General features: G+C 39.1%; 1 protein-coding gene across 8 annotated transcripts in view; it reads left to right on the forward strand.

Moving 5' to 3' along the window:
* Positions 1-27,909, forward strand: part of sema5ba (sema domain, seven thrombospondin repeats (type 1 and type 1-like), transmembrane domain (TM) and short cytoplasmic domain, (semaphorin) 5Ba) — a 210,072-nt gene that overhangs the window by 156,184 nt on the left and 25,979 nt on the right. For all 8 annotated transcript variants that reach the window (XM_011489256.3, XM_078939655.1, XM_020713350.3 and 5 more), the window contains 5 exons: positions 4,635-4,770; positions 5,946-6,153; positions 6,230-6,437; positions 21,917-22,034; positions 25,809-25,993. In XM_011489256.3, the coding sequence (XP_011487558.1) occupies positions 4,635-4,770; positions 5,946-6,153; positions 6,230-6,437; positions 21,917-22,034; positions 25,809-25,993 (855 nt within the window). The remainder of the gene's footprint in view (positions 1-4,634; positions 4,771-5,945; positions 6,154-6,229; positions 6,438-21,916; positions 22,035-25,808; positions 25,994-27,909) is intronic.

A 27,909-nucleotide genomic window follows, 5' to 3' on the forward strand; every position in this document is an offset into this window, starting at 1 on the left:
AATGTTTCACTAACTTTGCAACTCAGCTCATTTTCAAAGCTCTTTAAAAATGCAATTTAGTCAAAGTCTACTTTAGTTACAAATATTTTTGATTAATGCAATAAATTATGAAAACAAATCAACCATGGAAAACTGTGCAACAAAAGCCTTAGGGTGTCAAAATATAAATATTAAACATATTTTATGTTCCTGTATTTGCCGTATTATCTGCATTATAGCTTTCACACGCATTAGCATGTTCTCAACCTTTGCAACTCATAAAAACTGACTGACACTTTGACATTTGATATTTTGCACGTCATTAGGTATTTACCTAGAAAAGCAATTTCGTCATTTAAAGATCCTGGACATTTTTGACAGCTTTATAAATCTTTTTGAATTGAAACTTTTCAAAAATACATTTTCATTCATCTGACTTATCTTGTTATAATATTTTTATTTGGTTTGATTATTTGTATTATATACGTCTAGCAAGTAAAAAACAAAAACAAATTAGGACAGAGGAAAACGCGTTTGCAATTTTTCCCCCTCCTGAGTTATTACAATTTTACAACATTTAATCAGCATTCCAGCAATCTGGTAGCAGGAGTTGAGCGCTGCTTATAACTGCAGAGCATGTAAACATAGAAAACGGGAGCAGCAGCAGCTGTTTGAGGCACCCCAGCATTCAGCTTGACAGCTCTCACTGATGGCACAGACGGGCTTGTCAGTAATTCTCCCTTGGTACTCATAATCTTTTTTTTATTTCCTTCTAAGATAAAAAGTGCTCTTTCAGGTCCTGACACCACATAAAGCAGTCAGCTCTGAAAAAGAAACGATTCAAGAGTCTAAAACCAAGAGAGCTCTGTACAGTTTTAAGGATTACTTCCATGTCGTGCTTGTCAGATTTATATTTAAAAAACAGCCAATAAGCTACCAGATGCATGGAGTTCAACCAAAGGTATTTGTGAGACAAAGAGGGGAGCAACATTTTTGATTGAGAGGAAATGTGATGGAAGGGCTGAAAGCAGGCAGGACGTGGATCAAATAGAGATAAATGACAACACGGAAGAAACTTGGATGTCATTGAAAAGACCAGACTAAGCCTCACCTGTAAACCACATTTGATTTAGAATTACGTAGCAGGAAACTTTTTATCTTTTCTAATATGCCTACTGGCTGTTTGCCATGAAAATACTTTTTTTTTTTTTTCTGCTGATCCAATATCACCAACCAGGTTTCAGTGTCTGCAGTCTTAAACTGAGCCGACGCTGCTTCAATCCTTTCCTGAGGAGTTTGACAGATGAGCAGCCAATGGCAGCAGCAGCAGCAGCTCTTTTCTGGACACTTATGTAGAATTCATGAGGCTCAATCTGTCCCCCAGCCAGCAGCAGTGCTCATCAGGCGTCTGACATCAGGGGAAGCTGCAAACTCCGTTCAGACACAAACCGGAAAAGCCTATGGAGAACATAAAATTCTACTGTCCACATGCAAGTGATGAAAACAGAGACAAGAGAATGAGTGGGATTCCTTTAAAGATCCACTCCGATGAAAGTTGTGTTTGTGGTGTCTCTAACCGATTCACAGCTCTGTCCATTGTTGCAAGTAAAGTCAATATTTATTCATTAATTTCTATACTGAGGATCGTCACTTACAGCGTTACTTTTACCTGGTGGCAATGGTCGAAGACCATTAGGCCCTTCAGACCAACGCACCTCTGATTTGATTACAGATTGCAGCTGTATTTATCATGTCAAAACCCACAACAGTGACACCCACAGGACAAGCAATTGATGTGCACAGCGCACAGATGAAAAAATGGATTTGGAAAAAGATCGTATTTGTGATGTAGAAACTGCAATCGGCAGGTCTTTCCATGTTTCCACTTCATTCCGATGCATCCACTTTCAGACAAATAGATTCATGGACGTCTTTGTTTTCCTCGTCTGAGCTGGTAGCTGCCTCCAAACTGTACGTCTGGTTAGCTCCAAGATCGCACGCCAGTTATGTTAGGTTAGGGTTGTGAGGGGCTAAACAGAGGCAAATTTCCAATGAACTCTTGCTGCTCTGTAGAAACTATGTCTTATAGAAACAACACAGGTTTTGGGGTTTTAGCTAAAAACGGCATCACCGTAATTGAAAGCCCAACGGGAACACTTTTGTAATAGATCCGAAGATGATCGGAGTGGGAATTTAAACATCAAATTATGTAAGGAGAACCAATGTTGACTAATATTGACCAATCTTAGGAATAAGTAACTTTGTGTTTGATTACTGTCATCATCATGGGCCTGAACTTTACCAGAAAGCAGCTGTGCAGCATCAGCAAACAGCCTGAGTAATGTCAGTCAAATGAAAGAGACTTTCAGCCCCTCTGTAAAGCTTTCCCAAATGACCCAAAACAAATGGGCTGCCTCCATTAGAGAAGCCCATATCCTTTCATTGCAGGTGGCTTTTTCCTCTCTTTACAGAGAGTACAGCAACACACTTTTAAAGTAGGGTTGCCAGAATTCTGCAGTGTCAGACTCAGAGGCAGAAGTAGGATTTTGGTCAAACTCGAGTCGCGGTTCAACCACAAGCCCACATGTTAACTTCATACGCTGTGAAACTGGCTTTGAGCTTGTAAAAGTGCAGCCTGCTGTGGTTGAACCTCAGTGAATGCATCTCATTAGCCTGTGGTCTCTTCCAGTTAGTTGTAGTTACTGTCGGCTCACCGTTGCTCCCGTTCTGCCACCGACACTTTGACTTTGCCTCCAAGCCATTTTAGTTTTCAAAAAAAAAGGAAAAAGTTTTTTCACTACATTCTGGAAGCAGTTTAACTCCACAGCCTGCATGTCAGTGAAGAATCACCTCTTCCCTTGGTGTTTATCCAGAACTCTGCAGGATTACTACTGCCAAGCACAACTCCTCTGTGGTTCTCAAAAGTTGATGAAGTAAAAACTCTTTTCTATTTTTTATTTCGATTTAGCCTGCAGTAGTTTGAGGTTTATTTATTTATTTATTTTTTCGACTTTACAATTTGCTCAATTGATTTATCTTCAAACGGTTTTTTGTGTCAATCCATCTTTTTAGTACAACCCTGGCTTCTTTTTTTTTTACAGATAAAATTCAATCATACTACACAATAATTCCACACTGAACCTGAAACTGTCCAAAAACTCAATACCAAGTGGTAGATTTCGTCATTTGAACCTGCAAAAATCCAACAAATTTAGATCAAATAGTTTTTATGTTTTAGAAGAAAAGATCAAACATGTAGAGACAAAATAAAAATTTCTAAATTCTTAAACAAAGCAAAGACTTGAAGAATTTGATGCCAGTTAACAATTGTGTATTTATTTATTCATCTGTTTGTTTTTTTACGTTGGAGCCGCAAAATTTCTATTTTTGTATGAAGCTTTTTTTTTGTTGGTTTTGTTTTGCATTTTAAAACATAAAAATGTACGACATCACCATCACTTAACTGCTCATTTGTTTTTGTACAAGCTGTGAATGTATAAACGTTATTTTTCGATTGTAGAGAAAAACGGTTCCAAAACAGTAAGTCTATCAGTGTGGGGTGCATCTGCAAAGCTTGGAATTTGTTGTGATTGCACAATGTGCTTTCCCAGAACTCTAAATGAAAATTTAGTCGAGTAAACAATGAAGGAAATGAAAAAGTTTCCAAAAATCAAGCAATTATCAGTCTTCAAATTAGCACTTCACACAAGCTGCCAAAAAAAAAACAACAACTTGTCCTTCTAGTCTTTTTTTCTCTGCTATTTATTGACTTATTCAGAGAAAAATTATTCCAGCCACATTTTCCATTTTGCTATTATTAAAACAGTTTTCTGTCCTACCTTTGTAAGTGAAATAAGCAACGGATTGCTCTTGCAATCCATTCTCTATAGCTTTCACCCTCGTGTTATTATTAACTTTCTATGCAATACTGTTCTCAGAGTGTGCTTTTTTTAATCTGTTATTTTCATTTTTTATATTTTGACAAATGGTAAGTGGAAAAAAACGTACATTTGGTTGCGGATAAAAGACCTATCAACTTCCAGCTTATTGTTGGTAAAAAGAATCACAAGCCTAGCTCACATTTGTGCATAATTACACATAGAAATGTTCATCATCCTTTAATTAAGCTTACTACTGTCTTCATTAGTCGTTTAGCATTGATGGCTTGATTTAGCCTGCAGCCAAAAACACATTTCCTGTTTGTTGTTGGTAAAAGTAGTTGGATAGAGAGGAGAGAATATATGCTAAATTGTTTTATTATAGCATCATTTTTGATGCCCTTTTATTTGCTACCATTGTTTTATTAATTTGGGATTTGAAAATGGTTTATTTCAAGCAATCAAAACAAAAATAAATTTAAAGAAGTCAAAGAACAGAAATAAACATCTATTGATAGATATTTTCCACTAGAATAATTAGTCCTGGGTTGATTGGAAAATGTGTATAAATACGCATACATCCACATACTCGTCAATAATTCAGTTCTAATTACTTTAAATCATAAATTGACAAGTGAACAGTTACATAACTACATTGAGACCATTAGATATTAGGTTTGTCAAAATCAAATTAATTAATTGCTTAAAAAGGAGTTGCAGTATTAAAAATGGCTCTGAAGCTTACTGTCTGTCCTTCCTCTGTCCCTACCTATAAAGTAACAGCATTGCAGCATCTGCCGTGTGTGCATTCAACCTGAGCGCCATCACCCAGGCCTTCAATGGACCTTTCCGCTCCCAGGAGAATCCTCGCTCCACATGGCTTCCCACGCCCAATCCCATCCGCGACTTCCAGGTCAGCTTCTCCTCCTACATCTGCTGTAAAATCGAATATAATGCTAGTTAAAAGTATAATCAGCCTACTGATGAGCGTCTGCACTACATCGCCAAAAACCCGGCACAGAGCATGGCAAACAAATGAACACTTCAACCTTGTATTTCAGCCGTGAAAATGTCAGAGCAGAGGGGTTATAGTTGATGCTATAGGACATGTCTGAACTGACACAGCTAAGAAAATGAGGAAACGGCAAATCGCTTTAGGCAGAATGCGACCCATTTTAGCCTCACATTAGGATGATGCAGCCTATTACATTCTACCTTTGTTTTCAGTGGTACATTATGTTAGGGAGCGTTAAGCCCTTCATATGCGAAGCGGCTTATCAGTGGTTCCAGGTAGTGCCCTGGTGGGCCGTTAAACTGTTTCCCCTGAGAATGAAGACTCTTTTGTTCTTAAATCTGCTGCATATAAACTCATTTCACTTTATACACTCATGACTGTGGAGGATCCCAGTTTTCTCAAAGTGATGCTTCTGTTTAAAACAATCCCACATCCATGATTTGTCGAAGGTGGTGGGAACAGAGATATTTATTTGTCTTCTGGGATTGTACTGCTAGCGCTTTTAGTAAAATTGCAACAGTTGTAAATATGATGTCGAGTACTTGTGGTGTTTTTGAGATTATTTCTCATGAATTACTGATAAATTGATAATGTTTGTGTACCTTATTGACTCTCCCTGTCTGTCTCTATAGCTTCACAAGCATCAATATTAAGACAAAACGTCAAAGCTCATAACAGGGGGATCCTATTTATCAAAAACTCTGGCCACGACAAAAATAAACAGATCCTAGTAGGGGTGTGACGATCACCCCATCACCGCACGTTTTTTTTTTTTTGAAAGTTCTGCATATGGTGCGTGATTGGAACTGTAATACATTTATTCCAAGCTTTTTACTGTTTTTTAAACTAAAACACGATATCAAATAAGGTGACATGCTCGAATTGTACCTATATTTAATGCCTTCAAAACCATAACCAGGTTTGATGCCTTAGCATATTCTGTGGTCCTTACCTTTTGTTGTTGGAAGATGCATCCAGAATATGCTGTTTGACACAACACCCTGTAACAGTCGGACTTTTTACTTCTGTATCCGCCTCAGCGGCTCATCTCAGTGTCTGTCTCTCTCCTTCAGTGTGGAACTATAAGCGATCATGGTCCCAATGAGGGTTTGACGGAGCGCAGCCTGCAGGATGCTCAGCGGCTATACCTGATGAATGACGTCGTGCAGCCCGAGTCTGTTGATCCGCTTGTCATGCAGGATGACGTTCGCTTTTCAAACCTGGTTGTAGACATCGTTCAGGGAATGGACACGCTCTACCATGTCATGTACATCAGCACAGGTTGGTGACAAGGACGACTTTATTTGTTTCTTAACAGTTTATCAAAGTTAATTTCTATATTCATTGTTGGCTTTAGAATATGGCACTATTCTGAAAGCGCTGGCTACACCCAACAAGAACTTGCAGGGGTGTTACCTGGAGGAGATGGAGCTCCTCCCACCGGGTGTACAAGAACCTATCCTGAGCCTTCAAATCCTGCACAGCGACAGGTCTCTCTTTGTTGGGCTGAGTGACAGAGTCATGAAGATCCCTCTGGAGAGATGTGGCACCTACAAAACTGAGAGGTAAGTTACTAAAATCATACTAGAGTCAAAGAATTTTACTAGAATTACACAGTGGGATGTTTAAGTGATTGCTTACGATGGCCCTGAAGTGCAAAACACACCAGAAAATCACTCAATTTTGAGTGATATCCAAGGACGATGGAGGTTTCTGGGCGTTTTGTATTGCAAAAAAGATTTCATGACAAAATGAAACAATATGGAGAATATAATTTTAAGCTATTATGAACCCACTGAAAGTTGTCATAGGAATGAAGCACTGATTGTTTGAAAAGGTCTTCATAATGTCGCTTTGATTTACGGAAGAGGATTAGGGCCATGAACTGAATAAAATGAAATCTTCCAGTCTAGTCTCTAGATGAATGGAGCACATGTATTCCAAAAACAGATTTGACTCTGTTTAAACCCATTTTTGCATTTTGTATTTTTGCAAAGCTGTTCAGAAAAGGCTCAATAAAAGGAGGGGGGGGGGGGGGGGGGGGGGGTCTGTGCACAACATTAGAGAATTCAAGCAGCACAGTACAGGTGAGTATCTGTTAGAAATGTTGGAGTTAACTGGAAACACGCCAGATCTGAAAAACACACCATTTCTCTGATCGGGTTGGTCTTGTGAGACCAACACAGTTCTTCCTCACACTTCAATCAATATCAATTAACTTTTTAGACATCCCTCATAGTTTGAAAGTTGATCCAGCTGTTAAACCTTTAATACATGAAAAAATATCTTGCCTAAAAGTTCCACTCCGATCACCTTTTGATCTAGTGTGTAAAGTGTTACCAATAAAAAATAGTAAAAAAACAAAAAAGGGTTCATATAAATTTACACCCTGGTTATCCAAAGATTCTTAACCCTTTTTTGTGATAGTAAAACCTGTCCAACACAAAAGGCCTTCAGCTTTCATCTTTTTGCTCTGTTGTTGGACAGAACAAGTAAAAAAAAAAAAGTGTTCCCAGTGATATTTTAACCCTTGTGCTATCTTAGATGACCCCACCCTCACATTGATGTGTTCTTCCTACCATGACAAAGGTGGATAAAGGTGGAAAGATTTCATGTAATCCATGGACACCAATGAAGATCACAAATAATTGAAGAAAAAAGGTTCAGAGCACTGTCTAGTGGGTCTAGATGACCCAACTCCCAATGTTAAAGTGCCTAGGATAGCACAAGGGTTAATTATGATCATAGTTTCTGCAGAGTGGCAGTAGTTCATTAGAAATTCGCCTCTGAGTTGTGGGCAGGATTGTTGGCGCAAAAGAAGCCCCCACCCTTCCCATCACTCATCTGTTTACACTGTCTCCCGCCAGCTTACAGCCCATACACCCCCAACCTAACATTAGCGGTGCAACCAAAATGGTGAGCAATATTGGAGCTATCCAGCTGTACATTTTGGGGGCAGTTGTGAATCGGCTCCTGATTAGCAAAATTTTTAATAGAAAAGTACTCAGTATTTAAATTTTAAGCTTAATTTCGAATTTTAATGAAAGATTTCATGTTCCTATACAATTACTAGTATGAAGCCCATTGAGAAAACTATGTTGTAATATGTGACTATATAAATAAATCTGAATTGAATTGAATTTTCTTAATATATGTCCTCCATAATGAGAAAAATGCCACAAACATTGTTAAAAACACCAAAAACACCTTTTTCATCAGAGTGGCTCTTTAAATCAGTACCAGTCAACACTTTTAATTTGTTTTGGTAATTAATTGTTGAAGGAACTTTTTGTTTAATTTCCTAAATGCTGTGTCATAAAAAGTGTTTTCTTTTTATAAGAGTTGAGGTTGTGGAGTGAATTTATTTGAAGTCAGTTTGTCCTCAGTTGAGGGTAATTATCCGTCTTCAAAAGGATTAATGTCTAAAAGACCACTGCAATCACTGAACTCCTTATGGAGCAAGACAGATGATGAGGGCGGTATCTTTCGCTGGTCATTAAAAGAAATAAATTAGAAATAAATGTGTTTTGCTCCAGCTTTTATTTGACTTCTGTACAGTAGAGAAAGTATTTTTTTCCTGGGATGCTTGTTTATTTCCTTTCGTCTGAATCAAAGCGGTGAAGCTGAAAATGTCAGGTTTCTTCTTTGCCATCTCCGTCTTTGGCGTTATTCATGTGAGAAAGTCGGTCTCAAGGATGAGCCAAGAGGGGCCAAGCTCATTGGCTGTTTGTGCAACCTTCTGTATCTCATCAGTGCTCTCAATCAGGAGCCTCAGCTGGCCATCGCGGTCCTTCAAAGTCAGCTCCATTTTAGCATACAAATGGCTTGATGCAGCTTCTGCTGTGTGTGTGGAAAACAGAGTGCATAGTGTCATTTGTGTGTGGGTTGGTGTTTGGACAAGTTCTCATTTGAGCGCTGCGTGATGAGTCAGCTTGCTATTTTTTACTAACTCCTAGACACAGGAGACACCTGCAAAGACGCACACACACACACACACACACACACACACACAAACATACACAAGGCAGGTAAGTGCTGCATCCATACGATGCTGGTGACACACGCAAGATTAAAGTCAGACATAAAGAGAAACAGGAAGCCAAAGAGAGAGAAGCCACGACAAATGGAAAGAAAAAGCGGAGACTTAGAAGAGTGGGCCCCAAGGGCACCTGAAAGGAGGGAGGAGAAAAGGGAGGGGGTGCGGACAAGCTGCCCTTAATCTAGTTTGCAATATTCTGCTCACCTCTGCAGTTCACTCACGCTTACAATCTTTCAAATGCACTGCAGCTTGAGGCTTACTGAGCTGCAAAGTCCAACAGATGTCGAACTCGTCGATTAGGGTCACATTTTTGGACTCCGGGAAGTAGAGAAAGACAAATGGAGATAGAGATAAAGGATTAAAAAAACTTCCTAATAGTGAGACAAAGTAATTGATAGAACAGCTAACATGCTTAAATTCAGCTCATACATTAAATGATAAAAACAGGACCACTCGAATTCCTCGGATACTTAAGTCTTTGTGGCAAGGATTGAGTTCTCCCAAAGTTAAAACACTGTTAATTAAAACTGCATAATTGAAAGTGTTCATTTAGATTAAACAAAAATCATGTCATGTCTTAAAATAGCCAGGATGTAACTCTTCATTTTTGTCTCATTTAGTATTCATGAATGCACGACAGTTTAGGCCCATCCATTGTCCCATCTGCTGCTTGTCTACCACCTTCCCCACTTTCCCCGTGCAAACATGAGGACACCTGGTCTGACGCTCCGTGCAATGCATCTGCCAACAGCAACAACCACCACTTCTTAGTATCAAGGATAAAAAGGGTATTTATTTTATCAATCCACAAGAAGTCCTGTCAGATGGGAAGTTCCTTGATCACCTTAAGCCTTTATATCTTTCCAACACTTACAGTACAGACCAAAAGTTTGGACACACCTTCCCATTCATTTGAATTAGAAGGTGTGTCCAAACTTTTGGTCTGTACTGTAAGTCTTTATAAAACGCCTTGAGTCTGAAACAATAATACACTCAAATGCTTGTGGGTGTAAGATAAGAGAGAACCCTTTATTCGTCCCGCAGTGGACTAATTTCAATGTTGCAGCGTTACAGATGCAAATAATGGAGAAGGATACGTGTTTACAGTTCAAAAAATAAAATAAATGTATTGCATATTTACAAAATCATACAGATGAAATTGCACCTGAGGTCATCATAATGCAGAGTAATAAAAATTGCACAAAACATTTTGAAGTGACTAGAACATAGACTAAAGTGTCAAAAAAAAACAAATGAACAAATTTCTAGTGGATGATAACTTGGCTACCATCCTCCTTGCTTCCACCTCCTGCACTGAGTCCAGAGGCAGCCCCAGGACGGAGCTGGCCTTCCGGACAAGCTTCTCCAGTTTCTTCCTGTCTGCCGCTGTAGTTTCCAGCCAACCACTCCATAAATGCCTGATGCCACAACAGAGTCAGAAAAAGTCTTTGGGAGTGGTCCCTGGACTCCAAAAGACCTCAGTCTCCTCAACAGAAAGTATTAGTCTGAATCATAGTGAAGAACAAGTCTTCGTAACCCTTGTGCTATCCTAGGCACTTTAACGTTGGGAGTTGGGTCATCTAGACCCACTAGACAGTGCTCTGAACCTTTTTTCTTCAATGATTTGTGATCTTCACTGGTGTCCATGGATTACATGAAATCTTTCCACCTTTATCCACCTTTGTCATGGTAGGGAGAACACGTCAATGGAAGGGTGGGGTCATCTAAGATAGCACCAGGGTTAAGGTTCTATTAGAAAAAGTTTATAAATTGAGAAAACCCTTTTTTAGGAAATTTCAAACAAAATCATCTGGGTTCAATAACAAAGACCTGCTATGGTAGTAAATATGGAAGTATGGAAATATGGAAATGCCCCTTCAAAAGACTACGATACAAAATAATCAGAGTTCAGAAAATTCAAATTCTTAAGCAATCATTTATTTAACTATTTTGATCCCTTTTTTTGGGTCACAGGGACACTACACCCTACCCAGCTATTGATGAGCAAAGGCAGAGTACAAACTGGAAAAGTCACCAATCACAAGGCCACACAAAACCACTTCCACTCAGATGAAAGTCTTTAGACTGTGGAAGAAAACCCAGACATGATGGAGACGACATGTAAACTGAAGAAAGGATCCAGACGGGTTTGAACTGGGATTTGCTGTGAGGGGAGAGCGCTAACCACTACACCATTGTGCAGCTCAAAATGAAATATGAACTATGAAGAGTACCCTCTGAAAATACAGCAAGCAGGTTAATGGAGTTTATAGGTTCCAGATTGTTGACTTTTGCAAGTCTATTTTAGATTTGATCTTTCCACACATGCTTCAAATTCATTAGGAATATGCCTAATTGCTATTTAACCACAATTTATTAATTTAGATTTAAATGGCATAGTTTAATGAAACAAGTTCATGTGAGGATATATGTTGAGGATTTGCAGACACAATCCCTGTTTTTGTGTACTAAACTTGAAACCATTTCTAGTCTCTGTATTTTGATCAATTTTCTGCAGTTTCCATGGTTTATTTTATCCTTTTGCTGTAAAATTGCTGTCATTCCTGATGTGTCAGCACCCTTGACCTCTTTTTGATCTCTCCATAATGTTTTCTGACTCAGAGATAAACGTTTTACCAATCAGTCATAGACGTCACTCACAGAAAAACAATATTCCCTTTCGGTTGCAAACATATTTGGGATTTTGATGGTTTTAGGTCAAACTTTATTACTCTGCGTAGAAGACAGCACCCTTCCCAGTGAACAGAGCACATGTCAGTTTTAGTTTTCCTCAAGCAATTTGTTTTGGGTTTGGTTTGGTTGCAAGTGTCTTCTGTGCGTTTCTCAGGCACTCGTCTATTATATATTATAGATTTATTCAATTTCTGCTCCAAAAATAAAACACCTTTGTCATCGTGTTCTGTCAGAAGGAGTGAAACGGATTTCTGATCGACTCTTCCAGATTGTGTGAGGTTGTCCTTTTTTCATTTACAGTCTGCCATTTAAACTGGGAACAGCTGAGTGTTATGAGACACCCCCCCCCCCCCCCCTCTGTCTAATAGCAGCATAAAAGCGTTACACAAAGCACTGCTTTTATCATCACACACAAAACAAATGTATAGCAGCTCATAGAGCAGCTTAATGAATTGATGCACCGCATCATTTATACATTAACTCCAGTAATCTGGGCTGTTAGAAAATGTCCAGCAGTTAATTGAGTGAGAGATGAAATGTGTCTGCAGAAGCCGTAATGCAAACATCTGCCGATTATTTAAGTGTTTGCATCTAGTTGCTGACCCTTGCTCTTTCTTCAGTGCAACATGTTGGTTTTTTGCTGGGATTTCTATACAGCTTTTATCATGAAGTTCCCTTAATGTGTATTTTTACTACGTTTCCAGCTATTGTAGCAGCTATAGCCAGCTGCACTGCAAAATGTAAGGGGACAGCAAAAATTAGCTTCTTCAATTTAAAATATAAACACAAGTGGGTTTTTTTTAATCTGTTAAACCCTTTTTAATAGCCAGGGGTTCACATCCTTTCAGTGATCGCTTTAGACAAACACAGCAGCTCCTGTCTGTGTACATGACTGTGTGTTTGTCCTCTATTGGTGGTAATTATATTTGACCTGGCCAATTGGCACCTCTGGCTAACACCACCACTCTGTCCCCCACACAGCTCCTATCTCTGCATTTCACTCTGTGGGAAAAGTGATTTCTTTTGGTGTCAATAACCTTCTTTTGTTAGGAGCAATGTTGCATCCATTTATTTATTTTTTCTGCTTTCCTCAAGGGATGCTGGTTGTTAATACCGGATCAAACTGCTAAAGTTACAGTGATTTGGTTCTTATGACTTTCACAAAAGTTTTGTTCTTGTGACAGGACTTAGTGTGTAGTACTGAGTAAGTGTGTTTTTACACAAGCCTAAAGCTACGTTTGCACTGCCCACGTTACAGAGGGAAGTTTGAACGTATATTATAAAGTTTGCTCGTTTCGGGCTTCCTCGTTTGAAGACAGTCTTTTTAAATAAAACCTGTAGCCATTGAACCCCCTTTTTAAGTTAAAATAGGTTGAACTTTGACCAATCTGTCTTGGATTTGGTAGCGATGCATGGATGGCGTCCCAATGTTTTGTAAATTGATCATGAAGGAGAAATTAAGAAATGCAGTTTGTGTCTGGCCGGAATTCTATGACACCAAGGCTGTCATGGCGTGAGGAGAGCAGTGAAAGAAAAAGCCTAGAGCAGGGGTCCCCCAAACTACGGCCCGCCCACCCATTTAACCCGGCCCCTTGAATGACACCAGATAGAGACCTTTTTATTTTTTGCATTATTATTTTTTTAGGCTGGCCACTGAAGCATGGAAAACGGAATCCCTGGTATTGTTTCCACACGTAAATTAAGCTTATTTGAATTGAAATGTGAGCTAAGCTAAAAATTTTGCTACTGCAACCTCACTTTGCCCCAGTCATAGAACTTGAACGTGACCCCGTCCCCCCCATCAAAACGGAAAAATGACAAATAGGTTAGGTAAGGGAAACATTGATTCAGAATGCCGGGTATTTAACGTAGGAAGTTGATCAGAGAGAACAAACAGTGGTGTCTACTAGACTAGCCTCCTGGAACCTCAAAGACTGGATCATAAGGAAAGAATACAAAAACCTAAAGAGTCATTTAGGAGATTCTGCACAGTCTGCACATTTCCCTAAGATTGTGCATGGACAACAGAAGCTTTATTTCTGTGAACAACCCACAGAGATTTATTTGGTTATTATGGATTTTCTAAAATCTAAAAGACTGTTACAATATATTTCCTGACTTTTAATGTAAAGAACCCATAGAGGGTCATTTGTTTTTTATTGATTTCTTTTATATTTGCTGATTATTACATTTTATTTTTATTTTTGGTGAAGAACCCAGAGAGGAGTATTTGATATCCAATTGGGTTATTAATATTTGGTTATATGTGACTTTCAGTTTACATTTAGGCACCCCTGCCTCTGTCACACTTTTTCTGTTTCTAACTGACCCCGGCCCCCCATCAGAGAATGGAAATGTCATGTGGCCCTCGCTGGAAAAAGTTTGGGGACCCCTGGCCCAGAGCAAGATTTACAAGATTTGCATTGCTTCAACATTTTGCACCAAAACTTTTCCAAGTATAGGCACATATTCTAGCATCGGTCAGCGACAGTCTAATGTGAACACCATTAGCTGGAAGGATGCTCAAGAATGCACATTTAGCGTGTTCTTGAATGCGCCTCACATGTCCGGTGTGAACATGGCATTAAGCAAGACGCTGATATTGCCTTTGTTTTAAGAACTGATGGTGAAAAGAAAAAGGTTAGGATGGAAATAAGAATAATAACCGCAAAGACCAAAAAAAACACAAATGTGAACGTTAAACCTTAGTCACATGCACCCTTACAATGCTTCAGGTTTTTGGGTTGTCTGGGCCCATGGAGGGTTGTAGAGAGGAGTGGCCGCATTGTGAGGGGATGACAGAAGTGTCTTGCAGTCCCCTTGAGGCTCGTACGGTCACTTCTAAGGACGTTGTTGAAAATGGAACATGCGATTGTCGTGTGTGAAGTATTCATGAGGCTAATGGAAGTTACGTGCACTCACGGGTGATGTTGTTTTACGGTGGTCTTGTGTTTCGCTGTACTCAGTAAAAAGGTGCGAGTACTGGTCTGGGTTGTAAAAAGGAAAAATCTGTTTGTCACACCTCCGCCTCACCTACTTCAACCTTACTTTACCCCTCCGTGTTTTAAAAGTGTTCACCTCGACCTGTTACCTGCGGCATCCCTGTAGACAAAATTGTGCAAAAACAATTTTGGTCTATGGGCTGATTGGGTAGTCGACAACTATATCATTTGGTGCGAGCCACCTGCATGCTCCGTGCAGGTTTCCCCATCTTTGCCCACAGACAGCCCGAATCAGCTCGTAAGGGCGGTTGTGACTTAAGTTTAAAGTCAGATGAAACAGAATAAATCAGACTTCCTGTTGTGACTGAACTGCTGTGCCAAAACTGCAGTTTACAAATATTCTTCCATAAACATCATGTTTCTCTGCAAGAGCTACAGTTATATTACATTTTGATTCAAAGGGCTTCAGTTCAACTTTCTATCAATGAAAGTATGCTGTTACGTGATAATTTAGTTGTGGTGCCAGAAAAGGTAGTTTGAAACAATGTAGAACAAAGACAGAATGGCCACTAAGGAAACAGGTCACTATAAGCATTTCTAACATACTGATAGCTCTTTTGTATTTGTTGAAGAATCCTTTTTTTTCTGAACCAAAGGTTTAGTGACAGCCAAACTGCAGACTTCACCATTTCTCTATGTATAAATGAAGTTTGCAGGCTGGACCAGATCATATACTGTCTGCTCCCCAGCACCCCACTGGAGCTTCTTCCTGCTGAGTCTATATGACCACCGAACACCCCAACACTGAGCCAGAGAGACAGTGTTCACACGGTGGATGTAGTTATTACTGCTCCAGAATGCTATTACTTTTATTACAAGCTGCGCTGGAGCAGAGTCTCGGAGTAATCATGTCGGTGTCTGCCTCAATTTCAACCTCTCCTTCTGTCTGTATTGCTTCTTAACTGTTCTAAAAAAACATCTTTTTGTTACTTTTTTACAAATCGTGTTTTATTAAATTTTTGTTCTTTTTGTCGAACACTAGGAGACTGACATATTAAAAAGCTTGGGTACATTTAATTTATTATAACCTTAGCATTCATGGTGAGATTGAAGTATATTGGACACTGAAACCTTTTTGCATCTTTATCCCATTTTATTTCCTGATTTTTAATAAAATATTTTACAAAAGTCAATATCCACCATCATTTATGAATAAAAAAAGCCAAAGAACTATCAAAACAGAACCTCAAAGTGACACATTGAGAGGATTATAACTTTTCCATTGTATTCCCACATTCAATCTTGTTTATTTGTATAAATGTTTGTATGCTTTCTAAACTTGACTTGTTAATTTTCTTTCAAAACAAGGTCTGAAGTATTATTTAAACTTGTGCTAAAAGATTCTAAATTTATCATTCTTTACATATGGAGACACATTGTGCCAGGTTTGATAAATTCAGCTTTTGGTGTGAAAACTTTGCCCCTGCTTTCTGAAAAAAGTCTTGTAAAGGTTTAATAAATTAATAGCAGAGGAAAAAAATTTGACCCTTTTGAATTTAAGCAAACATGTAAATTGGTTACAGAGCACACCATCTTAAGCCATTTAAATCATTTGTCATATTGATTGCATTTTGAAAATACTGTACTAATAAATGCACTAAATGGAGGAATTTCAGTGAATAGTTTTATAGCAAAAATTCAGTAAAGGGTTTTTGGGAACCTCTAAAACCATTTTTTTCCTTTCATAATAGTTAATTTGCAAAAGAAAGCACATATGATAGAAAGGAAAAAAGGTTTTAGTCTACAGGAAAATGGTGGACCAATTCAAATTCTAGATATGGGACTGGCTTAGCTGATTGGTCAAAAAAGGAAAAGGCAGATTATAAAAGTGTAATAAGTTTCCTTACAAGGTGACATGTTCTGTAAAATGTCCTTAAAACAAACACTATCTTTTTTATCAGCACCACCATGTGCTGCCTCAGGCTACTTCACAACAATTCAAGGTATCCTCCACAAAACACTGCAGACCATTTTTATATCTTTACAAATGCTTTATCCTTTGATGGTGAAATAATCTGGATGAGAAGTGCATGTTGTTACTTCAGCATCTCTGGGGTTGCTTGCGTTGTTCAGCGGGTCTCCAAAGTGTGAAGATAAGAGAACTGCAAGAGAATCTGAGGGTTTGAAAGTGCTGCGTTTGTTAGCCTGCTTATTTTTGCTTGTAATCAATAATGATCTTCATGGTCAGGCTAGCGGGAAAAGAAAAAAAATCCTCACACTCACTCATCCCCTTAGGTTAGGTTGAGGAGAGCCCATGCCATCCGGCACTAAGCAAAGGCCCAACTCATGGAAAAAAGAGTAATCAGTCAAATCTACAGGAACAAGACAACTAAAGTTAAAAAAGTGTCCGGCCTGCAGTCATTATTGGCCTATAAAGCAATCTATAATTTAGCCGACCCTGAGATTATAGTTCAAGTTATACAATAACTTGCTATTAAAAGTTAGCCGAAGTATTGTTTTAATGTCAAGCTGTAAAAGATCCTGTAATTAAAAAAAAGATAGCAGTTTTTACAGCATTCACTTGTGATTTAAAATATCAATTACATCTCCACATGAAGAAATACTGTACAGCCATTTATCTCCAGATGCAAATCTGCCCGATGGGTTGTTATATGGGCTGGAGAGTGTTGCTTCTCAGTCTATTTAAAAGTTAACAGGCTGTGTTCTGTTTTAATACACCGAGCCACCAGGCGTGCAGCTTGCTAAAATAATTGCCGGCAACTGGATTGTACACATACACACTCATGCATTCACTTGTGTGTATCCTGTCCTGGAAGACACCCAGAAAGTTTTACAGTCCCCCATTTTGATAAGTCGGCTTTTTCGCTAATCTAAAGGTTAAGTATCGATTAACTCTTGTGCTATCTTAGATGACCCCACCCTTACATTGACGTGTTCTCCCTACCATGACAAAGGTGGATAAAGGTGGAAAGATTTCATGTAATCCATCGACACCAGTGAAGATCACAAATCATTGAAGAAAAAAAGGTTCAGAGCTCTGTCTAGTGGGTCTAGATGACCCACCTCCCAATGTTAAAGTGCCTAGGATAGCACAAGGGTTACATAGACTTCTAAGCACAATCGGAAAACATTTGCAGCTCCATCGTGAAACAATTCACCAATTCAACTGAGTTTCCCTACAGGGATAAATAAAGTTGATCTTAATCTTAATTCAATCTTAATCTTAGTTTTACTGCAGATATCATGCTAAACTAAAACTCTGAACACAAAATCAGAGACAGAGAGAAAGCGAGATGAGACACAACGCATGTGAGAACATGTGTGTTGCAAATGCAAAAATATCTTTTGAAAGCAAAAAAAAAAAGTTTTTGAAAGCTATTATTTAATATTTTTATTTGCTACTCAGAAGGTTTTGTTTGCAATGTGGTGGCATAAATATCATTTCATAATAAACCGGCCTCTAGCAAATTCACAATACCATTAACTCCTTACCTTGTTTGCAACACATAAAAAAAACAATATGATACAGCTAAAACAAACATTCCAGTGACTAAGCTAACACTAACTCCTCGTTAGTTACTCATACAAATAAAAATAAAAACACAGTCCAACATCGCTACGCGTTAGCCGCGGTAGAATATTCACAATAATACCTAAACAAACATTTTGACAGAACGCCATGTGCCTCTTCGAAATTGTTTTAAAATCAGTAAGCACAACCAGAATTAATACATAAGGCACTCCAAATTATAAGTCACGTTGTCATTAAAAAAAAAATAGACTTTAAAGTTTGGCTTTTTGCGCGGAAATTACGATAAATCAAGTTTCTAAATTACATGACGTGCTCTTTGTTTTCAGAACATCTTGAAACAACATGAGATAGTAAAGGCAGACTCTGTTCTATTTTGTAAAAGCTGTTTTTATTAAGAGTTGTTTTTTCTAAATCCTTATAGAATATGTATGATTTCAGTGGTGTTTAACGCCGACTATTTTGTTCTACACTGTTGTGCTTTTGCAAGACTTCAGAGTAAAAGGAAACATTTTGGACACTTAAACCTTTACACAATAGCTATTTACAATCAAACGGTGCTATATTAGACACAGTGAGCCAGTGTTGCAGGAAAGGATCACCATCCCCGTCAGGAGTGTTGTGGGCTGCCATTCAGGTTTTGACAGGTCACGCATCGCTCTCCCACTGCCCCTGAAGGCAGCACAGTGGCCTAGCAGAGGGAGAACAAAGTGTCTATCCTCAGTGCCTCCTCACACTTCACACAGCACTGAGGCAGGGGGAAAAAAGCTGCAGTGAACAGCTGTGTGAAAAGAGCTACTGTCTTGTTTTATGAATAGGACCACTTGAACATGAAGCGGGCTTGGGTCCAGCAGACATCCACTTTAAGGAGCCACGGCTGGCCCACATGATGTGCTCTTATGAGTCATTAGCGCTGGAATACATGAGAGCTTGCTTCTGAGAAAAGCTCATGATGAGAGCTCAATGTAAAGGTGACTAATCAGGGATTGAAATCCTTGATTTGTCACTCGTTTAAGACCCACTCCGATGAAAATGGTGTTTTTAACATGTTCTTGTGGCTTTTTTCTGATGATGGACGGCATATATATGAAGAAAAATTAAGCCAAAAAATTGCATTTCTGAGAGTTTCTTGATTGATTGCGTATCAAGAGCAGACGAAAACATACAATTTGAAAAAAAACAGATTTTTGACGTAGAAAATCTCCCTGCTCTGCCCCGCAACGGAGAAAGAAAAGGAGGGGCGGGGTTTCCACACAGCGATGGTCCCGCAAACAGTGAATTTTTAATTAGCTGGTGCCTCTTTGCATGAGACTGTATCCTAAAAACGACAGGTTTTTAGATGTTAGCACAGTGAAAAGACCACTGGGAGCACTTTTGAAATAGATCAAAATACGATCAGAATGTGACTTTACATTAAAAAAAAAATGCTAAATGTAGAAAACTTTTCCCTTTCAGATTTATAAAAAAAGAAAAATAGCAACAAAAATGGTGAGCAATGGTGGAGCTATCCAGCTGACCGCTTCTATGTCACTGCTACAGGCAACAATTGGAATAAAGAAATACTCAGAAATCCAATTTAAAGATGAATATTCTTTATATATGTCCTCCATCATCAGAAAAGTGCAACAAGCACATGTTAAAAACACCAAAAACTCAATTTTCAGTGGAGTGGGTCCTTACATTTCCTAAGTACAACATTAAACATATCAAACATATTTGTCTCTCAGGATCCCCCCCACCCAAATGTTGTCAAAAAAGCTTTGAAATCCGTATTAGTTTACTGTTTCATATAAAAAATTACAAAAACCTTCAATTGTGCCACGTAGCAGATTTAGTCTGGGTTGGGGCGAAGTGTGAGGCTAATTAGGAAGCCTAATGAGAAAACGTCAGCTGTGACGGGGAGACGGAAACAAACATCAAAGTCATCCCAGACTCACTACAGACAACCTTGTGCCACAATGACAACAAGCTCCCTCTGCTGCCCTTCCAAATGAACTATTATGTTCACAGACGTTTGTGGCTGACCTCATTACGACTGTTTAATATACAGAGGACATGCATCTAATATTAGTGCGGTGGAGTGGCCTGTCAAAAGTGGCACACAGCAGGGGACGGTCACAGGTCACTCCTCAGTCCTAAAGCGGTGTGTTTGATCATTGGAAGACCCAGCAGTTACATCTTTATTGGACGATGAAGGGTAACTGCCGTACTGATGATGACACTGAAACAAGACCAACAGATGGAGATTCTTCAACCTTAAAGCTAAACTCTACAGGGTTCTTCATGAAAACCACCAAAGCCTCTGCCGTGAAACAGAGAATTAAGTCTACTTTCTTTAAAGGGAAAGGAAAGAGTAAAGGAAAAGAAGCTAAAAGGTTGTCATTAAAGAGTGGAGAGAGTAAAGCAGGGCAAAGGGAAGACAAGGATGAGGAGAGTGAAAAGCCTTTGAGAGAAAACAGTTATTTCCTTGATGCCTGTTTTTCTCTGTGTTCCTAAGGCATCCAGATCAGCTCCAGCAGCTTAGCCTCTTCATTACCAGCTTTAATTTGAATTAGCCTTCATTAAGCCTCTGTTTTACTGGAGGAGCTTACAAATATTTAATCAGTTTGGGTCATGTACCATGTACAGCGCTGCTGAAGTGAGCGCAGCAAAAGGAATGATGCATTTTTTCTGATTTTTGTCTCTTTTTTTACACACGGAAGTGCATCTTTGAAGCCGTTTTGATCACTGTAATTCCACAAAATTAACTTCTTCATAACTGTTTTAGGGTACACTGTTTTAATTGGACCAAATTACCTGTTGTGCCGGTTTCTTCCACATTTTGTTCAACCAGTGTGTAAACTTTGGCAACTTTTCTTCCAGACTTTTTTACTCTAATAATTATGGACTTTGGCAAACTTGAAAGGCAAAATTAAAAAAATGTCATTTTATATTGGTACAGTCCCTGAACTCACCGGAGAGTTTGCCAATAACATCGTCTGTCTACAGTGATGCAGGAATAAAACCGACCCCCCTATTAGCATTGTTTTATTCAAAATTTAACGTCAAGGTTTTAAAAAAAGTTTGTAGCTTTTAAAATTTGGGTTTTAAAACAAAAAAAAACCACGAGTTGGAATAAAGTCTTGGAACATTGTATATAAGTTCAGTGAAGCTTCGCCTGATTTTCAAGACATTTTTAAATAGTTTTGACCTTTTCTTTGCTTTGTTTACATTTTTATTTTGTCTCTGCATGTTTGATGTTTTGTTATAAAACATAAGAACACAATTTGTGTGATTTTTGCAGTTAAAAAGGACCTAAATGTGCATTAGGAATTGAGTTTTTTCGGACAGTTTCAGGTTCATTGTGGAATTGTTGCGTCATATATTCAAAAATGTATTTGTAAAATAAAATTAGGCTGAAGTACTGAAAAGATGGATGTGAAGTATTGACACAAAAAACTATTTTGAAGGTAAATGAATCGATAAAATTGTAAAGTAGAAAGAAAAACTCAAAAAGGTCCCGGACTACTGATGTGAAGGAGTTTGTGGTTTTCAAAGGTGCTCATGGTAAAACCAAGTGTTAAGCTTTCAGTGTAAAAGAAAAACATGTCGCTTTGTTTTTTGGAGGTTACGTTTTTTCAGATGACAGTTTTCCTTGTTTATTTAAGGAAAAACGTTAAGAAATGTGTGACTTCACCAAAGTGTGTGTTCCTTTAGTCTTCTTTTCTTAGGTGGTCTATACCATCTCAGGGATAACGCAAAACTTACAAATGAATATAGATTTTTTGTGATTATACATTTATTGATATGTAAATTTCCTCCCTGTTCTTACTTTTGCAGCATGTGCTTGGAGGCGAGGGACCCGTACTGTGGCTGGGACTTCAGAAAGCGCAGATGCACCACCCTGGAAGACAGCTCCAACATGAGCCAGTGGAAGCAAAACATCACGATTTGTCCGGTAAGACAGCCATAGTTGTAGTTTTCAGGGCATCCTAATACTGAGGCTTCAAAGCTCAGCTGCTTTGCTTAAGTTGTCAACTGGTTTCATATGGAAGCATCATTAAGAAAAGGCGCACAGTCCATTTGGACAGTACAAAGTTTTTTAATTATATAATATAGAAATTTAGCCTTTCAAAATTGTAGGGAAAAAAAAAGAGTGGAAAATGCATGATCTTCCCCCTGACATTAATTAAACCCCAAAACCATGTTCCCTCTTGTTGTAATTAATAAACATCCATGGCCCTGTGTTATTAATATCTATAGATCTCAGTGCCTTGCAACACATAAAACCTATTTGCATGCAATTGTAAAAGCCGCCTTTAAACTTTTTCACATTCAACATTCTTCTGCATGCAGATTTCTATTTATTCTGGAAGTTTCATTCTGCATTTACTCTTTTTTTAAATGATATAATAGGATGATTTGAATTGTATGCTCCTTGTTGCTGCTCCTTCAGGTTCTATTGGAGCACTTTTTTGCAGTGTCATACTATGACATGCACAGCGCTGTCTCATGGCTTGTTTGTATCACGATACTTACTTTGACATCAAACTGCACACCGCTGCGAAATGTATACAGCAGATTTATATAGATTTAAAGCAGATTCGTGGAACCATGGTCCAGGTGAATACTCAATTCTGTTGGGCTGATGGATTTACATTAATATGTTACATACCACAGTGATAATCTCACGCCTAAAAAAGAAGTCCCGGTCAGCGTGCATTAATTTCAGATAATGCACACTTCGTCTGTCGATGCACACCCAGCAGCCAATCAGAATTGAGTATTCACCCGGACCATAGTATAAAAGCAGGTTAATGGGCGACAGAGTATGCATTATCACTTTTTAACACACGCCGTGGAAGCCTGAGCGAAGCGGAGGACGGTTGCTTCCGCGAAGTGCGTTAAAAAGTAGTAACCGCACACTTCGAAGGCCATTAACCCGCTTATACCATGGTCATTTACAAACAAAAATATTTTTCAATCAGTTTTAGTACTTTATTCTTGTTTTTTTTTCGATTTGGATCACTTTTCTCATAAACAGCGTACTATATGTTACATAGAAATAACATATAGTCCGCGTCGCGCAGTACCACCGCTGCAGGCAAGATTCGGCGATATATATATGCTGATCGTCCCGATGGGTTGAATAAAGCATCAATTCAGAGGGAAAGTTAATCGCTTACCGCTTGTTTTTGCCCAGATGATGAAGCAAAAGGTTGTTTTCCAGAAGCCGGCGCAGTGATACAAATCATTTAAGCTAGCCGACCGGAACTTCTTTTTTCACCGTGCGGTTATCAGGTTTTAACGCATACCCAGCAGCCAATCAGAATCGAGTATTCACCCGGACCATGGTATAAAACCTGATAACCGCATGGTGAAAAAAGAAGTTCCGGTCACCTAGCCTAAATGTGGTGGTGCGCGGTGCACCAGCGCTGCCGTCAAGATTTGGCAATATAAAGCGATATATATATATAAAAAATAAAAAAAACACCCCTCTCACCCTCCGTGGGGGGTTTCTCCTCCAAGCTCGGGTCCTCTACCAGAGGCCTGGGAGCTTGAGGGTCCTGCGCAGTATCTTAGCTGTTCCTATCACTGCGCTTTTCTGGACTGAGAGGTCTGAGGTCTTTCCAGGTATCTGTTGTAGCCACTCCTACAGCTTGGGGGTTACTGCCCCGAGTGCTCCAATTACCACAGACACCACTGTCACCTTCACTTTCCAGGCCTTCTCCAGTTTTTATCTGAGTCCCTGGTATTTCCCCAGCTTGTCATGTTCCTTATCCCTGATGTTCCCATCGCTTGGCACTGCCACATCCACCACAACGACTTTTCTCTGTTCTTTATCCACCACTACAATGTCTGGTTGGTTCGCCATTACCATCCTATCAGTCTGGATCTGGAAGTCCCACATGATCTTTGCCCTCTCATTCTCTACCACCTTCTGAGGTGTTTCCCATTTTGACCTTGGGGTTTCCAGTTCATATTCATGTGGCGCTCCATATATGCTTTCCCTGCCAGCATCTTACACCCTGCAGTTATGCGCTGGATTGTTTCAGGCGCCTCTTTGCACAGCCTACACCTTGGGTCTTGTCTGGTGTGGTAGATCTACACCTTGGGTCTTGTCTGGTGTGGTAGATCTACACCTTGGGTCTTGTCTGGTGTGGTAGATCTACACCTTGGGTCTTGTCTGGTGTGGTAGATTTGAGCCTCTATTGCTCTGGTGCTCAGGGCTTGTTCCTGAGCTGCCAGGATGAGCGCTTCGGTGCTGTCCTGTAGGCCAGCCCTATCTAGCCATTGGTAGGACTTCTTGATATCAGCCACTTAAGTTATAGTCCGGTGGTACATCCCATGCAGGGGTTTGTCCTCCCATGAGGATCTGTCCTCCAGCACTGTATCCTCTGCTCTCCATTGCCTGAGACATTCACTGAGCACACTGTCATTTGGGGCCTTGAGCTTGATGTACTCATGCATCTTGGATGTTTCATCCTGGATAGTGGCTTCTACGCTAACTAGTCCTCGGCTTCCTTCCTTGCGGCTAGCATACAGTCTCAGGGTGCTGGATTTGGGATGGAACCCTCCATGCATGGTGAGGAGCTTTCGTGTTTTAACATCCGTGGTCTGTATCTCTTCCTTTGGCCATCTTATTATTCCTGCAGGGTATCTGATAACTGGCAGTGCGTAGCTGTTTATTGCCCGGGTCTTATTTTTGCCAATGAGCTGGCTTCTCAGGACTTGCCTTACTCATTGGAGGTATTTAGCTGTTGCAGCTTTCCTTGTTGCCTGCTGCAGGTTGCCATTTGCCTGCGGAATTCCAAAGTACTTGTAACTGTCCTCAATGTCTGCTATTGTTCCTTCTGGGAGTGAGACCCCTCCTGTGTGGATTACCTTGCCTCTCTTTGTCACCATCCGGCTACATTTCTCGAGCCCGAATGACATCCTAATGTCAGTACTGTAGATCCTGGTGGTGTGGATCAGGGAGTCAATGTCACGCTCGCTCTTAGCATATAGCCTGATGTCATCCATGTAGAGGAGGTGACTGATGTTGGCCCCATTTCTGAGTCGGTATCCATAGCCAGTCTTGTTGATATATATATATGCTGATCTTTCCGATGGGTTGAATAAAGCATGAGTTCAGAGAGAAAGTTCACCTCTTACCGCTTGTTTTTGTCCAAATGATGAAGCAAAAGGTTGTTTTAAAGAAGCCAGCGCAGTGATAAAATACATTTAATGTATATGTATATATACAGTAAAGACCAAAAGTTTGGACACAAAACTTTGTACTGTTTATATATATATATATTTGTGTCCAAAAGTTTGTACACAAAAATATATACGTATATATATTACTGCATATGTATTGCATTTGTCTTTTTCGGTTGTTTGTACATACTGCAAATTGCTTAAAATCAGTCAATCAGTCAAGTCAATCACTTTTTCGTACAGTATTACCTTATCAACAAATCTTATGTAAAGATTATCATGCTTTTTTAAATTATGTAAGGTGTTTTTGATGTTATTGTGTTTGTTTGTTAATTGTTGTCCAGTTAGAGGACAGCAGTGCATATGTTACATGATCTGTTACTGACAACTACCATTTTACATGTCTCTATATCCAAATGGCCCAAATAAAGATTTAGCTTATAGTTTAAAAGGAAGTGGATAAAGACAAGGTGACATTTTCTATATAATTGTTTAACTGGTCCGTTCATATCCCCAATGTACGCCTTTCAAGCTGAGAAACCAGACCACCAATGGCGGGTTTGGACCGTGGGCACAATGGCAGCCCTGCAACAATGATGATCCGGTGGACGGCGTGAGCTCCTGTCTGTGTCGCTCCAGGTCTTGTGACAGCCCCCTTCCGCGATGTGGAGGCAAAAACTGTGTAGGAACCACCATTGAAGTCTCCAACTGTTCCAGGTAGAAAGAAAACAAAACTTTGCAGTTCATCATCGTGCATTTTGCAAATCCAGTCTTAGATCTTTGATTTATTCTTGAGAATTTGCAGTTTTGTTTACAGGATGAGCTACATTCTAATCAACTCAAGGTCAGAGAAGATGAGGAGAATTTGTTTTGCTCCTTTGCTTGGATTTAAAACGTTAGAGCTTAAAAAAAAGCAAATATGTCAGTTATGACCAATGCAGATGTGCTTCCATTATACAAACAAATCCATAAAACCTGAAATAAATAGTAACAGTAATAAATTTATGTTTAATCTTCTTACTTTTTTTTTGTCCACAGTATTGTGGTCATGTTGTGCTTTCTTCATCTAGTATTCGTTTTTGTTTGTTTTGACAATTTTAACACTTATGTTTATCCTGTTTTTTGATAGGTGCACTTTTATTTGGCAACAAATTAATTTTAGTTTCCTGTTTTTAGTTACAGAATAATGCTCGTTTATTTTGTATTTGTGTAATATTTATTATTATTAGTCATAGGTTTTACCATGGGTTGTTTAATGGACCAGGAAGCACTTTTTAAATTTCATTGTACTTGTGACAATGACAATAAAGATCTATTTATCTTGAATGTGGTTTTAACAAGAACACAGCTGTTTACATACATCCTTGTGTTACTTATTTCCATTTCCTCCAAGTTTATGGCCCATGCACTAAGCTGCCTGGCCCAAAATAATGTTTTCATTTGCTAAATCAACTTTTTATTTTCATAGAGGAAAATCCAGTTTGTCTAGTGACAATGTTTCTAAATCCACCAAAAACCATTATTCCCAAATCCACACCTCTTCACATTTGGTATCATTGAAAAGCCCCAAATGTCTCCTGTTGATACCAAAAGGAGTTAGTTAATTTAGAGGAATGCAGTGGAGTTCAGGTTCAGAAGTGTCCTCTACAGAGGACACATTTGCATTGCTGGTATTCGGAGGGTGTTTAGCAGAATTTCACCCACATGCAGTACACAGCACATTGATTACATGTTGCCCTCCATAATTAAATGACATCTGGAGCAGAATTGCAGTTTTACTTTTCAAGTAAAAGTAAGTAAGAATTTTCTCCTCTTCCAGGTTAGGGGAAATTCAAACTTAAATCACTTTAAATCACTTTTGCCTGGTTGAAATATTAATTATTCATACTGCCAAAATAAAAGCTGCGCAGTAACTTATTAAGCTTCCTTTAACATTGGGAGTTGGGTCATCTAGACCCACTAGCGCTGAACCTTTTTTCTTTAATGATTTGTGATCTTCACTAGTGTACATGGATTACATAAAATCCTCTCCACCTTAGTCATGTTAGGGATAACACATTATTGTAAGGGTGGGTCATTTTGACCCCACAAGATAGCACAAGGGCTATAATGAGTCTGGCTCAGGCTAAGTGCACCCAGTCTTCTGCAAACCCAGGTTTAGGTTCAGCAATGTTCTTAAAAAACACTGAAGTATTTTCCTCAGGGAGCAGTTAAGATTGACAGATTCTAAGGAACATTTTGATTATAAAGATTTTTTGTTTCACAGAAAATCTGCATCTGGATTGTCTCTGTGACACTTTTGACGGCTTCCTTTCTAAGAGAATTTCACCAGTGGGAGAACACATGCAAAGAGTTTGGACACTTTGATTCTGCCGGATTGCTATGCCCGATCAAATCGTGAAGAGTTGAAACTGAATGTGCTTTTGTTGAGAGGGCCAATTAAATCAAGAAAAGAGCTAACCAGACACAAATCACTTAAGCAAATTAAATGAAGTTTTTCAGTCATAATGAGCTGCTTTTGTGTTTAATTTTCTGCTCCAAGAGGTTTGGAACCTTTCATTGGACAGCAACGATGCAGACGCTTTTCTTTTTCCATTTAGCAGGGGAAAAAAATCATCCTGGATATCTGGCAT

The sequence above is a fragment of the Oryzias latipes genome, chromosome 21 (genome assembly GCF_053564925.1).
Source record: "Oryzias latipes strain Hd-rR chromosome 21, Olatipes_Hd-rR_3.1".
In the NCBI taxonomy this organism is placed as follows: domain Eukaryota; kingdom Metazoa; phylum Chordata; class Actinopteri; order Beloniformes; family Adrianichthyidae; genus Oryzias; species Oryzias latipes.